The sequence below is a fragment of the Ostrea edulis genome, chromosome 8 (genome assembly GCF_947568905.1).
Source record: "Ostrea edulis chromosome 8, xbOstEdul1.1, whole genome shotgun sequence".
NCBI lineage: Eukaryota > Metazoa > Mollusca > Bivalvia > Ostreida > Ostreidae > Ostrea > Ostrea edulis.
Window position 1 is genome coordinate 31,039,851 of NC_079171.1, and position 16,915 is coordinate 31,056,765.

Genomic DNA, 16,915 nt, shown 5'->3' on the forward strand with positions numbered 1-16,915 from the left:
TTGAAGGCAAATGCAGCAAAGAGAAAAGTATAAGAAACTCAGCACAAGAGGACCAGGAAAATTTTGACTCAGATTCGGAGAAGCATTCTGAAAGTATTGCGTGTTCAATACATGTCCACTGCTGGTGCCCTCATTAACTGACGGATGTAATTCGAGAGACTGTACATTCAATGTTGTTTGACCTTGAACTGTGACCTAAAAAAATTGTACCTTGTCACCATGTTTACAAATATCAAATTAGTTTGATGTTTCGTTGTTCAAACAGTCGACACATGTAGTTTTTATCAGGGATGATATTGTCTTATTCAGAAGTAAATATATAATTATCAAATTCAATTCAAAAACATGTAGCATATATCCTATATATATGTCATACAGTAAATCTGGATTTGATATATCCATGATAACTATAATCATAAAAATTGGGAATTCCGTCATCCTGCCACATACAGTTTACCGACTTTTGATGCAGCTAGTTCACATCAAATCTGGGTCACTGTTTTTGGATCAAGAAAAATATCTGTGGTAAATAATTGTGTAAATAGAACACACTTCGATAATGAAATTTGCCCATCACCAGGATGTCTAGCAGGATGTCTAGCAGGATGGGCCATGTATTGCTTTTCTGACTGCTTCCATGGACAGTCTGGTATGGGAATTTCATTATAGAGAGAACTGACTGGTAAATTCCATAGATATCTCACTCCAAGTCCAGCTGTTTATGGACAACTGTCCATGGAATTTTTGTGCTATGATGTCAAGGATATGATGATTTATCCCTGAAAACAAGTCCTGAGAAAAATACATCAGGCTTTTTCCATGGACATATTTTCCATAAATTTCGATGGAATATATCCATGGAGGTTCATGAAATTTCTACAGCCAGAAACACTAAACAAGAATGTTCATTCCTATGCTCTGATAGTGAGCACCTTGCTTAATGAGCACCCCCCCCTCGAGCCGGTAAGTGAGAAAGTTTCCCACTTTACTTTCGGAAAGTTGGTGGAGACCACATTCCCATGTACATTGTATCTGGGTTCTCTCTTCCACCAATAAAAACTGGGCGTCACCATATAACTGAAAAATTGTTGATTGTGGCAAAAAACAGCAACACAATCAATCAATCAATCATGCTAGTGAGCACCCTGCTTAGTGAGCACCCTGCTTAGTGAGCACCCTGTTAGTGAGGGCCTGCTAGTGAGCACCCTGCTCAGTGAGTGTCCTGCTTAGTGAGCACCCTGTTAGTGAGCACCCTGTTAGTGAGGGCCTGCTAGTGAGTGTCCTGCTTAGTGAGCACCCTGTTAGTGAGCACCCTGTTAGTGAGGGCCTGCTAGTGAGCATCCTGCTAGTAAGCGTGACTGCCCTGCTAGTGAGCACCCTGCTAATGAGCATGAGCGCCCTGCTAGTGAGTGCCCTGCTTAGTGAGAGCCCTGCTAGTGAGCATGAGTGCCCTGCTTAGTGAGAGCCTTGCTAGTGAGCATGAGTGCCCTGCTAATGAGCACCCTGCATTAGACATGAAAATAACAGGTCTCTCTAAGTAATTGTCCTGACACAATTATGGTAGACATATATTTGCAATGTTAATTAGCCCTCACTGCTACAGCCCTGAGCGATAAGCACAGTCAGATTGGGAAGGCCAAAATGGCCTATGGGACTATATATGGCCCAACGGTTCAAGTTTTTAATGGGCCATTTTCAGATTTAATGGGCCATCAACATATTTCAATAAATAGCAAATGTGCAGTGGAACATTATTGTTTTAATTGAAACTCTGAACCATGACCACGATCTTTTCAACCACTCTTGAAAATGTTTCTACTTTGTTTCAATGTCCCCTTTTCAACGGTATCATTGCTTTTAAAAATCTTAGTGAGTGGTGATTTACAAACCATGATCGTATTGTATCCGTTTTATACGGTGATGGGCTATTCGCTTTTCTTAAACTTGCACTCCGAATCATAAAAACGCTTACATGAACGACCGATTTCAACAACCGTTTCTATCCGGATTTTTCTTTTATGATTTTTTAAGAAACTCGGAGTCAAACAAATACTTTAGAGGTCAGACATCGCGCATCACAATTGAATTCCAAGTATGAGGTTTTTGTTATTCATTTATCTAAAATAATCGGAGTCTATGTTTTACCAAGTCTTCCGGTAGTTATTATTATCAGAATCATGAGAATGTCCTATCTAAATCAATTTATTGTCAAATTGAGGTCAGGTTGTAGTGATGACACGAGTGCATTGCTCAGCACAAAGACGATTCTCAAAAAAGTTCATGGGGCTCGTGATCATGCTGCTTATAAAACCATGAGTCTGGGATTCGCTTTGAAAAATCAGGTTGTGGATTAGAGGTGCGATAATCAACAGACCAAAACATTGCACCATATGACTTATGTAACTTAGTGTCTTGTCCAAACGGTGCCTGTTGACCCACTAGGCTCAGTAGTGATGGGGGAAAATCATTGATTAAAAAAAAAAAACACGAAAAAAGAGCACTGCTTCATTATTTTCATTTTAGCTTGTAGGTTTTCATTTTAGCCTGTGGATTTTTTACCCACAGGCTAAAATTAGCCTGTGGTGGAAAAAGTTAATTTTGACCCCTGTTGATGCAAGGACAAATTAACCATACCTTTGCTAGGATGAGTTTTGTGTGGTTCAAACACATCAAATGTCATAGTAGCACCATCTGGCATCATGACACTGCATCGCTCTCCTCGTGGATAAGGGGACTTAACTCTTCCTAGCTTGGCATAGATAAAGGTCTGCAGGTGTCCACTTTTCCCCCATATCAAAGGCGGCATATATCTGTAAAAAACAAGGCGTGTTTGTGAAATACTGATCTCCCCATAGGTAGCAAAGTAAAGGGTATCATAAGTACGGCCGAACTTGTGACTTAATTGTGTCACAAATTATACACACACGTGAAATATGAAAGCCTTGACAGTAACCATTCAAAAGTTATAGCCAAGGTTAAAGTTTTTCAAAAGTAGGTTAAACTCCAAGGTGAAGGTCATGAAGTCAAATATTTTGGTATTAAAAGAAAGATCTTAATTGTCATAAGGAATCCACATGTTAAATACAATAGACTAGCTTTAAGCATCAAAAGTTATGGATGAAGGTTTATTTTTTTGCAAACAGACAGATGGACAGACCAAAAACTATATACTCCTGAATTTCCGATTACAGGGGCATAAAAACATGATTACGAATCTGCATTAGAAATGTTGTATATCTGTGAAAAGACAAGATGTGATTATGAAACACTGATGTAGTAGTGCATGTATGGCAGCTAGCAAAGTAATTCTGGTGACAAAAAAAAAGTCAGAGGTTCTTATACTACAAAAAAAAAGTCAGAGGTTTTTATACTTTACACGTGTATACAATTGTCACAAGGAATACCCATGTAAAATATGAAAATATATCACTATATACATGTATAAGCATTCAAAAGTTGTGCCCAAGGTTAAAAGTATTTTGTGGATATAAACAGATAGAAAGTTCTACTCTCAAATCTCCGATTACGGCCTGAATCTCTTATTATTATGGCATAAAACCTGAGGGTACATGTATAAATATAAACCAGCATGAGGCTGAGGTTGTTAAAAAAATAGGTTTCCTAAATTTTGGTAATTTTTTTGCGAGTTTTGACCCCAAGGTAGGGGCGTCCCTAAATTGTAAATTGTTCATAAGATTGCATATCCTATCAAAATATCATAATTTCATTTAGGAACAGGCCTGACCAGAAGGACCCATGCCATTAAATCGGTGCTAAAATAGGGAAAACAGCCTAGGTCAACTTTGAAGGTTATTTTCAGCATTGCAAGCAGTAAATGTTTGGTTCAAACTGTAAATTTGTAAATTTTAAACATTATAAATACACTGCAAAAAATACCAATGATTGGAAGGTATAACACCCAGACTTTTTCCAGAAAATCCCCCCCCCCTTAGGGTCTTTTCATTTGTTATTTTTTGTGCAAGCTATCATAAATATTTAGCAGTACATGTATATGTCACCTCCTCGTGCTGTACTTTTGTACTTATATATATACATGTATGTCAGATTTATTTGTGTATATTTGTGCATATAATTCATGCAGTGATTCTGACAGGGGTTGGTCTACAGAAATAAATATAAACTGAAAGCCTTGGGTGAAGAGGAGTGGGCTTTATATATATACCTGTTGGCTAGAAATTATGAACACATATTTTAATATCTGAGGATGTTTATTTCAGTATCCCCGACAAGTTACATGTTTTATGTCTATAAATAGACCTGCTAATGTACAGTTTTAACATATTTTGCTAGCAGTATAGAGTCCCTATACATTACACAAAGTACATGTATACATATATAAATACATGTATGTAGTAAAAATGCCCATCCGTATCAAATCAGTCATCATTTCACCGTTTTATTTACATTTCGAATGTTTTCCCTTTTGCTATTTTTACAACCATTTCCTCATGAATACTTTACAGTTTTCTAAACATTTTAAAATCTTGCTAAATGTACGTGGTATATTATCTATTTAAACAGCTGGATATTGTGAAAAAATGAAAACACTGGGTAGAATGTATAATTAACAAATTGAATTTTTGAAAATACGGCCGGCATACTTTTTAATGAAGCACTAATGCACTTCATGCACAGGGCTGAGACTGAATTCCTCAGAAATCGGAGGAAAACTGGCCAAAATGGAAGAAAAACACCTCACCCTACCTGGAAAAATCTATCATTTTCTGTCACTTTAAATCAAATCCAGAGTGTTTCTTTTTTTCTCTCGAAAATTGGGCGAATCAGGATTTCCTCTGAAAATAGCAACCACCACCCATTTTTTTAAAAATTACCCAAAACAATAAAAATCAGATGTAATTACCAATTTTGAGTATGCTGATTTCAAATCTGGATTCCTTTTACTCCAATTTCTTATAGAAAATGAGGTATAGTGTCTTAAACACCCCTACCGTCAGGTTGCCAAAAACGGAAAATGTTTCATTTCGCATCAAAAAGTGACCCAACTTTATTTCTTGAAACACCATTACCCAAAACAATAAAAAGCAGGTGTAATTACCAATTTCGAGTATGCTGAATACAATTCTGAATTCCCTTTACTCCACTTTCTTACAGAAAATGAGGTATAGTGTCTTAAACACCCCTACCATCAGGTTGTCAAAAATTGAAAATGTTCCATTTCACATTAAAAAGTGACCTGGAAGTTATTTCTTGAAATAAGGCATACAAAAGAAAAGGAAAACAATGAATACTAAATTGTTTCACGAACATTCTTAGTTGTTTTGGAAAGAATATATCTCACCTAGCTCTGGACTTCACAGATACAGGAAAGGAAGAGGAATACGGAGCGGATCAACGATCTTAATTTTAATCAGATTGGGCCATAGCTTAATGAACAGGAGCAAAAGTAAAACTAATAGGAAATTGATTTATTAAACATCAGTAAGTCTTTTCTGAGAATTTCTGGTAGAGCTGTCGGGGGGGGGGGGGCGGGGCTGAGTTGCATCATTATCAGAATTTACCGAAACAGTGGACTCTCTGGCCAGTCTGGGGGCTGAGCTAGTTGCATCAGAACTGACAGAAGCAGAACTCTCTGGACAGTCGGGGGGCTGAGTGCATGGTATCAGAATCTATTACTTATTTATTTTTATTTTTTCAAAATTCAGAAATTTAAAAACTGCAGGATCAGATTTTTTTGTAACACTAATAATTAATGTCCCTTTATTGCGATGACTCTTCAAGTACAAACCATGATATTAAAAAAATGAAATGAAATGATAGATAAATAAATAAATATTTGTAAGTCACTTTATTTATCTGTAAGTAAGTGTAACTAGTGACAGTGCGACTTGCAAGTGAAAATTGCATCATCTGTAGCTTATGACCCCTTTTGCCTTGCCTTGTAATTAATATTGTTGAAAATTTGGCAAATAGCATTTTTAACCCCCCAGTCTATACCCCACTTTTCTTTAAATGTTAAAAATCCAGCTAATTCAGTGAGGAAGAAATGTCACTACCATATTTCGAATTTCCTCTAGACTATATCAAATTAAATACCGCATTGCTATCAGTCACAGATTGACACTGGTAGAGGTATGGGGACCTGGTCTGTGAGTGTGATGGAAAAGATTCTGATGAAAATAAATATTCATTCATCATTCAGAAAAAACATTGTATTATTGTATACCACCGGTACGTTGTGAGTATGTTAATAATGGGAGTTATCTTTCCCTGGATATCTAAATCAATCAAATACTATATGAACACGGGCAATTATCGTCCATGTTTGACATCAGTATAATTTATTCATGCATAAAATGTATTAATATGTCACTCTTTGTTGCGTATTTCACCGTTAAGTATATGTTTACATATACTCGCTCTGTTTAATCACTTCAATCTCAAAGGGATTTTCTGGAATGTGCCTAATCAAGTGAGATACGCTAAATATAGCTATTTTAGATCCGAACGATCAACTTCGCATCATTCGTAGGCTCTTGGTTCATCCATACTAGCCCGTAAAAAATAGGGTGGAACCTCGTCCCACTTTTCATGTAGAAATAAAAATAGAACATGACGCGCCACCTAGCGAGCGTGGTTGTTGTTACTGAAAACAGGAAACATATCACACACCCCTGCACAAACTGTGTTGGAGTAAAGCAACTTACAATTCACATACTCTCAATAAATTTAATTCTTGAAGTTCAGAATTAATACCAAATTTAGGCAGTTTCCCCCACAAAAGTTGATGTCAAAATTTCCCATGGATAATCTCTTAAAAGTTAAAGCTTTAATTCAACTTAAATTTTTTTTTAAAAGAATTTGGTAAGAAATATTTTAAGAATGACCTACTAATGTGTCAATAGCACCGGCCTTGATGAGCACGATTATAGGGGCATGCCTTTCTCATTTCATCAAGCAAATTAAGTCTTTGACAAATCTGGGGATCTGATGTCCGGGGCATGTTCTTAACTTTTGAGCTTAGATAGATAAGTGTTCCATGCAGTCATATCCTTTAGATTCCACATTTTGGATCAAAATATTAATTTGTTACAACATGAGCAATAAACATGATAAAGTAATTCATTTTCTAAATAAACCTTTGTACATTTTAACTTAACCTCACTTAATCCATCAGGTCATACAAAGGTGGCAGCTAGGGGACAGGGTTTTATTTTATTTTTTTTTGGGGGGGGGGGGGGATTGAAACATGTGAGTTAGAGGGTATATATCAAAGTCAGGTTATGACAGACTAAGGCCAAAAAAGTATATGTTTGTTTCATGTTACCCTACCTACCTGGAATCAAAGTTGCTGACCTGGATTTTTTCTAACCAAATTGCTGGCGAACAACCTATTTTGATTCTTATCCAGGTTAGCTTATTATGAAAGAAATTGGCAGCTCCCAATGGCATGGGAGCTAGCCCAGTTACTGCAATTAACATTCAAACAATGCAAGTCTGTCATCACAATGAGAACTTTAAGATATCAAATCTTAAAGACCTGTGATTCTCACTTCTAAATGTCGAGCATTCGGTGAAGGGGTTTATGTCTTGGGGTTTTTAGTACTAGATCTGATGGTTACGAGGCGAACGCCCCATCAATGCAAAGATAATACAGTCCTATGGTGCTGGATATGATTGTCTTCAGACACAGTGACTCGATCAATGTATTGTATACGTGATCAACTCTTGTTATTCAGTTCTTAGTTTAGGTTTATAACTTAAAGTTGTATAAACCAACTCCTTAAAAAATCATTATTACAAAAAAAAACCCTACCTACCTACCTGAATTATTTTGCCTTTTTAAAACAGGAAGCAAACTCTTTTTTGGGCCAAATTAAAAATCAATCTCCCTTTTTATGTCAATACTTGTATTTCATATTAGTGTATAGTTGATAAATTATGTGATCCATGTTATCCATAAAATACTGGTGCTGATGCACAAAACATGCTCTGAGCAGGTGCCCCTTTATCGCTTCGATTTTCTCTCATTTGGGCTAAATCTGCACCACCATCAGAGTGCCGTGCAGTGATTTTTTAAGATCCATTTTGGGTCCGAATTTCGGCCCTTTCCCCTCCTAAAAATTGTTAATTTTTTCCCAATTTAGCTTGCATTTTTCCCAATAATAGAATTATGAACGAAAAATGTATTTGAAAAATATAAACATTCGATGTGAATTACATACATACAATTTAACAAAGAGTTATGGAAATTATGAATGATTTGGATAGAATAGTTGAACATTTTAGAAGGTTAAAGAAAATTAGATGTGTAAAATAAAGATAATGTAATGTTTGATATGATTTTAAAACTTATTTACGATAAAATTGATTTTTCCCAATTTGACTGAAATGTCGACAATTTTTCCCAATTCGAAAGCCACAGGACCCTTGTAAAAAATATAGATAAATCACTGCCGTGTGAGGGGATTTAAACACTGCACTATCAAGAGCCCTATCTGCCCTTCTTAAAAATCTACCTTCTGCGGCCATCCACTTTCCCTCTCAGCTACAGACCTATTGCTGGATCATGCAAGTTTCTCGGCAACTGATTATGTCTTGTTTCATATTTGCACCCATCTATATGCTAGGAATCACGGTGACACCTACATGTTGCACATCAACTTTTTCATTAAGCACTCAGCTACACATGACATGTATCCTGAAATCATTGTTTACATTTTTACACATGTAATATCACTTCAAATATGAGTTATTTCCATTTTTGAAGAAATTTGACTGGGCCTACATTTTGAAACTATCCCCTGCTACCAAAGTAGTAACATTCACAAAATTCATTCATCGCTGTGTAAGTGTGTAGGTATGATAACTCATCTTGTATTGATGACAATGTACTTGTTCGATTGATTGAATATTGTTTTACGTCCCTCTCGAGAATATTTCACTCATTTGGAGGCGTCACCACTGCCGGTGAAGGGCTGCAATATTTAGGCCTCTGCTCGGCACTTATGGCCATTGAGCAGGGAGGTATCTTTATCGTGCCACACGGCCCACACCTACTGTGACATGGGACCTCGGTTTTTACGGTCTCATCTGAAGGACCGCCCCATTTAGTCGCCGCGCTCTTACGACAAGCAAAGGGGTACTGAGGACCTATTCTAACTCGGATCCCAACGAGATTGTACTTGTTCAAAAGATTCCTGGACTGAAATATATAGACTTCACAGAACCTGAGGTGTAAATAGCATCATCTTCACAAGCCATGTCTGAAATGTATGCTCCTCAAATCTTCCATTTCACATGAAAAGGGAAAGAAGCATACATTTTGGCTGTGGCTTGTGACAATGAGATGGCGAGTATAGATCTTAACCCAACCCCTCAACCTATTCCCATGGCCCCACTCATTGTAAAATAAATGCAGAACTAATAGATTATTGAAAGTATGTACCTCACATGATCACATTCATAAGTGGATTTAGTCAGTTTCTATTTTCTGTAAGCCTTTGACATATGACTACTTGTGGGATACTAGTATCTATTTCTATCTATATATATATATATAATTCAATAAAAAAAGCAGGAAAATATACAGTTCCAAAATATATTTAAATCACTAGCACTTTCTGGATTTTATTAATTTGTATTCACCTGAGGATGGATGTTAAAATCCAGAAAGCGCTAGTGATTTAAACATTTTGGAACTGTATATTTTCCTGCTTTTTTTTATTGAATTATTTTGACTGTGTGATATCAACCCTTTCTATTTGGATTATATATATATATATATACACACTGATATACATAATTATAACACACTATCTATATATTTAACAAAATCACGGGTTTCTGTGGTGTGACTGTTATCATTCTGAAAAAGTTTCTAGATCTACACTGCTGATGTTGATTTGTTTTAATGTACCTGTTAACAAATTAGATTAATTTACTTATCTTCTCCCTTTTATTTTGTAATTACCCCCTCCCCCCTTTCCCTCTAGTTTTCTCTTTTTACGTGAGGGGGGGGGGGGTATAACACTGAATAATACTCACATTTCTTTAAATATCGGACAGAGATCCAGCACGGAATTCACAAACTGTGACCCCTCCTTGTAAAACAGCCTCGGTTCCCCGGCATAAATAGACAGGTGCAACATCCGAAAGACAGCACAAAACAGTCCCAAAGCAACCAACGACACGATCACCGCCGACATCGTGTTAACTGACAGCAGCAGGGAAAATTATTGAACGGAACACCGGCTTTAATTCATATCTGTATTTATATTGCATGCCCTTGAGGTTACATCAGTCCCGTATGTACACGGAGCTTTAAAATCATTGATTGACACCTGTACCACTAAATGATTCGATTTTCGTTGTTTCACGAAATACACACGTGAACCGTTCACCCATGCTTTGCCAGTGCAAAACAGCACACTGTCAGGTGCTCTGAAGAGTTCGTGTCAAGGGGAATGACTCATGAAAACGGCCAAAGTCCAACGCCCAAGTATAAAGATGTAAACAACATGGGCGGATCCAGTAATTTTTTTTCCACTGGGGGTCAAAATTTCGGTTAAAAAATAAAGAAATCGTTAAAGTCTTTCTTCAGCCAAAATCTCAAAATCCTACATCGGGGGATGGTGGGCGGGGCTTCAGTAAATCATCGGATTCTCGCTACACATTTGCAAGTAGGTAAACATGTGCATACTTTGCATAGGGAACCGATATTTTTGTCTGTAATGATAATAGAAGGGGTCTATAACATAGTCCAACCCCTAATACTGATTTTTTTTAAAAAGTTAACAAATACATTAAGAAATGATATTTATAAAACCACCTCACACCTACAAGTAGTGAGCCATGTGTTTTTCATTATCTGTATGATAATAAAAATGTGGAGGACCTGGTTAGGCAAAAGAGATTTAGTTGAAAACATTTTCTTTGTCGAAGTAGTGACAGTCCAAACTTCACAATAGTCAATGACTTTATAATAACGCAGTAGTATAGATGTACTGCTACTCTCTTTGATAGAGAAGTGAATTTAGACATACGGGGGCGGATCCAGGAATTATACGGTTAGGGAGAGAGCGCAGCTTAATTTATGATGTAGGGGGTTTGGGTGCCGCCTTGAGGCCCCCAGTTGGTCCTTGGCGAACCCTGGTGGGAGCCCAGGGACTTCGCCCCCGGAACCTTCTGGGTTTAATTTACAGATTTTACAGGACTTGAAATATGTCTCCTATGTAGTTATATTTTCATTATACATTCTGTCACTCTTAATAAGGAGAAAGTAATAAAATTACACAAATTTTAAGGAATATAAGTTCTCCCAGTGAAAGAAATTCAATGAATCAAAATATTGGAATTGAAGAAATTATTGCTTTTTTATCGTTTACGTTTTTCTAAACAGAAGACCGCAATTTACATTTTAAATTGAAAAATTTTAAGGGGGGGGGTGCCGGCTGTGGCCCCCTTAAACCCACCACTGGCATAGCCTACATACATGTAGTATACAAAGATTTTATGATTATCAGAAGTATTTGATGACTTTTTTTTTTTTCAAAATGAGCAGTTGTTGTATAGTTTGATTTATCAAATAGTGACTGTCCATGATTTATTGAATTACACATAGCCATTCTTACACGTCGACTTGTTGATCGTCTAGCTGTACTATGTAATCTTCTGAGGGAAGCTTCCCATAGAGAGGTACACGAGCAGTACTTGGTGGATTTACGGCACCCTCCCCCCTTAATTTTTCTAAATTAAGGTAAATCGTGTTCACTTGTTTAGAAAAATGTGAACGATAAAAGAAGCAATAATTTCTTCCGCTCTCGGAGAAATAAATGACAAAATCTTTTAATTTATTGAAGGATTTTTATTGGGACAACTTACATTTTTTCCAAACACCCTTAAAATTTGCGTCGTTTTAGTAATTTCAGCTTATTAAAAATGGCAGAAAGTAGTAAAACTGACTACTAAGGATATATTTCAAGGCCTATAAAATCTGTAAAATACAGGATCTTCCGGAGGCTTCGCCCCCTCAAGGTGGCCCCCAGACCCCCTGCCTCATAAACTTGCCCCCCCCACCACCACAATTCTTGGATCCGCCCCTAACGAGACAATATTGTTACTTTCATGACTATTTACAAGGGAAAGCAAGTACGACGTTTTGTAAAGCAATATATATCTAAGAGTTATTTCCCTTTAACTGCTGGATTTCGTTGCTTTATTTTGTTGTTCCCATCGCTGACTTGTCAGTCATTCCCGTATAATTCAATTGATTGCCAAGTTCACATTATTGAAAAATGTACTTAAGAGTTACGACAAAACAATATAGCATAACAGTTCCCTTCAATGAAACAGAAAATAGAAATATTATAAAATGTGAAAATAGCTGTAGGTATAACGTTATGTAATATTTTTGTCAACTTTAACTGACATCATAAAATATTGTCTTGCGCCATCCCCTGAAACAATAAATGGTTATTTTCATGTTTACCTTCTTTTATTTGATGTTTAGATATGCTTTGAAGGCTTATTATATTTCTTAAATGTTCGTGGTTTAATTGGCTTTGTTGATTAATAACCTCCGTTACAAAATACATGTATATAATCTCCGTCACCGAGAGTTTAAGTCTGGGTGGTTAATACCCTGTATTATTTTTCAATGAAATAAAATCAGCTATCCAATTTCAGCTGTTGAAATGTTAATGTAACGACTGTTTGGGTCAGTTTTTATGTAAAATAATTTTGAAAATTCAAATTCCATATTTGGATCGATTGTCGATATAACCTCTGTTTCGAAAGTTTTCAAGAGTCTTGTATCTATTGACACTACTTGAGGTTTGTTTTTTTTTCAATAGGAAGGATTTCCATTGAAAAAATGCAACACAGGATAAAAAAGAATATTTAAACTTTTGACGTCAGGACAAAAAAAATTACCAAATAAAAAATACCTAAACTCCGTTATGTACATTGTCTGATTTTCGAATATAATTCCCCTTACACCACCACATGTATTTGTCGTAATTGCCAACAACATTAGCAGGGAGTAATAACGCATGCTATAAACTTTTAAAGTTGCATTATATAAATTTTTGGTATCTGAAAACTGTTAATAAGGTTACAAAATAGTGACTTAAAAAATTCCACCCAATTTTTTTTCTTTGATATCATTTCGTCGTCTGCATGGTAAATTGATTTCTAGCATTAAACTGGCAATCAATATCGCGTAAATATTGTTTAATGTAGATTTTTAGAATGTTGCGTTATGTAGGTTAGGTGTAACGAAGGTTGGTGCCATTCACAATTTCCATTTTTCTATCCTAACAAACATTGATATTTTTGTTTTCTTTCATGTCAAAAGATGTACCCGCGAAAATAAGTCAGCCAGCTTATAAAGGAGCAATACATTTATCAACCGTTTCTTCACAAACGCTATAACGTAGCTTAGGTTTTTATCATTTATTTGTCTTTTTCTTCTTCAATCTTAAATTGTTATATTTTCATGTACTGTATTTAATTTTATTTTGTCATAACTGACCTTTGACCTATGGAAATGGCTTATATAGGCATTGTGCCTGCTGTCTAATCCTATTTATGTATGTATTTTCTATATATATACATGAATAAAATACTGTTGAAATCAACGTAAGTTAGGTTCTTATATGCGACATGATAAAAATATACTAATTTGTGGAATTATGAAAATGTTATTACTGGTATGCTTAAGTTTTCTTCCTTTTTATAAGAGGGAACATATATATTCTGAATGAAAATACTATTTGGACTTCATAATGAATATATCTTAATATTATACGCAGTTTTAAAACATCGTTACGTTAGGTTGGGCGAATTTTGGTGACATCCACAAAATAGAATTTATTAAAGAAAGGGCAGGACATTGATCCCCGAAAGGTTTATATATGATTAATCATGGTTATTTTCCGTAATTTCAACTAATTTTGCACCACACAAGACCAACAGCTGAAAAGATATTAATGCCTTCGGTTTCTTACTTGTGAATGGTGACATCCGGTCCCCCCCCCCCCCCCCCCCCCCCCCGATATTTCCGGGGTCCAATTTGGTCAGTAATCGAAACATCTGTTAAAAGATTAACTCAAAACAAGAGAGAGTTTACATATTTTTGAGTATTCTCCCGATATTTTTCAGGAATGGTTCTTAATAATATTAACTGGGAAAAAAAACACGTTAAAAACCCGAAATTGTACGAATTACATGGGGATGACTAATGTACGTACACATTATATTTTGTTTGCTTCTTTTTTTAACTCACCTGAACTGAAAGCTCAAGTGAGCTCATGTATTCTGATCAATTTTTTGTCCAACGTCCGTCTGTTCGTCCGTTCGTAAACTTTCAACAGTTTTCACTTCTTTTCCAGAACCACTGAGCCAATGACTTTCAATCAAACTTGGCATTTGCAAAAATTGACCAGTAATTCTTTGTTCAATAGAGATAATCTATAGAGAACAATACATGGCAAAATCTGTACCATACCCCATATCAACCCGAGACTATATGTAGTTGTACGGCGAAAGCTTATATATACTAATTTATATGATTAGGCAATGTCAAAATCTGTACCATGTCCCATATCAACCTGAGACTATGCAAAGAAAGCTTATATAGGTAATGGCTGTTGTTTAATCCATTTATGTTTTATACATATATCTTAAAATATTGCTTAAATTAAATCAACCCGGAACTCAAATATCAGCCCGAGAGTCACAGCCAACGTAACCTGAGCTACGTCAAAACAAACTTCAAACGAGTGTATATATAGGCTGACATTTCACACGGGTATTTAATCAGAGGACAAAAGAACACGGGGGCCATGTTGGATTTAATGGTGAGACAGAATTATATTTGCATGACATTTTAACGCCATTGATATCTGTATTTTTAGTGATCAATGAGGGATATGTTTATGTGGAACTGCTAAGTAGGGCAAACAGTCATTCAGCTATACAGCCGCCACACTGTGGAACTCCTTACTTAACCATATAAGGGTAATCTCCTTCCATCAGTTCAGATCATTCATTGAATGGGAAGAAAAATCAGATGCAGCTCCTGTCGAGGACACAGCGTGGAGGTGTATGGTTGAGTTAGTGAATGTGCCATCATTTACTGTATTTAGGTGTATGGTTGAGTTAGTGAATGAGTCATCATTTACTGTATTGAGGTGTATGGTTGAGTTAGTGAATGTGTCATTATTTACTGTATTGAGGTGTATGGTTGAGTTAGTGAATGTGTCATCATTTACTGTATTGAGGTGTATGGTTGAGTTAGTGAATGAGTCATCATTTACTGTATTGAGGTATATGATTGAGTTAGTGAATGTGTCATTATTTACTGTATTGAGGTGTATGGTTGAGTTAGTGAATGAGTCATCATTTACTGTATTGAGGTATATGGTTGAGTTAGTGAATGTGTCATTATTTACTGTATTGAGGTGTATGGTTGAGTTAGTGAATGTGTCATCATTTACTGTATTGAGGTATATGATTGAGTTAGTGAATGTGTCATTATTTACTGTATTGAGGTGTATGGTTGAGTTAGTGAATGAGTCATCATTTACTGTATTGAGGTATATGATTGAGTTAGTGAATGTGTCATTATTTACTGTATTGAGGTGTATGGTTGAGTTAGTGAATGAGTCATCATTTACTGTATTGAGGTATATGGTTGAGTTAGTGAATGTGTCATTATTTACTGTATTGAGGTGTATGGTTGAGTTAGTGAATGTGTCATCATTTACTGTATTGAGGTGTATGGTTGAGTTAGTGAATGTGTCATCATTTACTGTATTGAGGTGTATGGTTGAGTTAGTGAATGTGTCATCATTTACTGTATTGAGGTGTATGGTTGAGTTAGTGAATGTGTTACCATTTACTGTATTGAGGTGTGTGGTTGAGTTAGTGAATGAGTCATCATTTACTGTATTGAGGTGTGTGGTTGAGTTAGTGAATGTGTCATCATTTACTGTATTGAGGTGTATGGTTGAGTTAGTGAATGTGTCATCATTTACTGTATTGAGGTGTATGGTTGAGTTAGTGAATATTTATTGTATTTATGTGTATGGTTGAGTTAGTGAATGTGTCATCATTTACTGTATTGAAATGCATGGTTGAGTTAGTGAATGTGTCATCATTTACTGTATTGAGGTGTATGGATGAGTTAGTGAATGTGTCATCATTTACTGTATTGAGGTGTATGGTTGAGTTAGTGAATGGGTCATCATTTACTGTATTGAGGTGTATGGTTGAGTTAGTGAATGAGTAATCATTTACTGTATTGAGGTGTATGGTGGAGTTAGTGAATGAGTCATCATTTACTGTATTGAGGTGTATGGTTGAGTTAGTGAATGTGTCATCATTTACTGTATTGAGGTGTATGGTTGAGTTAGTGAATGAGTCATCATTTACAGTATTGAGGTGTATGGTTGAGTTAGTGAATATTTATTGTATTGAGGTGTATGGTTGAGTTAGTGAATGTGTCATCATTTACTGTATTGAGGTGCATGGTTGATTTAGTGAATGAGTCATCATTTACTGTATTGAGGTGTATGGTTGAGTTAGTGAATATTTATTGTATTGAGGTGTGTGGTTGAGTTAGTAAATGTGTCATCATTTACTGTATTAAGGTGTATGGTGGAGTTAGTGAATGTGTCATCATTTACTGTATTGAGGTGCATGGTTGATTTAGTGAATGAGTCATCATTTACTGTATTGAGGTGTATGGTTGAGTTAGTGAATATTTATTGTATTGAGGTGTGTGGTTGAGTTAGTGAATGTGTCATCATTTACTGTATTGAGGTGTATGGTGGAGTTAGTGAATGTGTCATCATTTACTGTATTGAAGTGCATGGTTGAGTTAGTGAATGTGTCATCATTTACTGTATTGAGGTGTATGGTTGAGTTAGTG

At 35.9% G+C, this 16,915-nt stretch overlaps 1 protein-coding gene across 4 annotated transcripts in view; it reads right to left on the bottom strand.

The window, feature by feature from the left end:
* LOC125661527 (monoacylglycerol lipase ABHD2-like) overlaps nt 1-10,434 on the bottom strand; it is a 35,350-nt gene extending 24,916 nt beyond the window's left edge. For all 4 annotated transcript variants that reach the window (XR_008798089.1, XR_007364959.2, XR_007364960.2 and 1 more), the window contains exons 1-2: nt 10,027-10,434; nt 2,635-2,810 (exon numbers count right to left, since the gene is read on the bottom strand). Coding sequence is in view for 1 of the 4 variants with exons in the window: in XM_048893565.2 (XP_048749522.2) it covers nt 2,635-2,810; nt 10,027-10,187 (337 nt within the window). In the remaining 3 variants the exon portion in view is untranslated. The remainder of the gene's footprint in view (nt 1-2,634; nt 2,811-10,026) is intronic.
* Nucleotides 10,435-16,915: the final 6,481 nt, after the last annotated feature.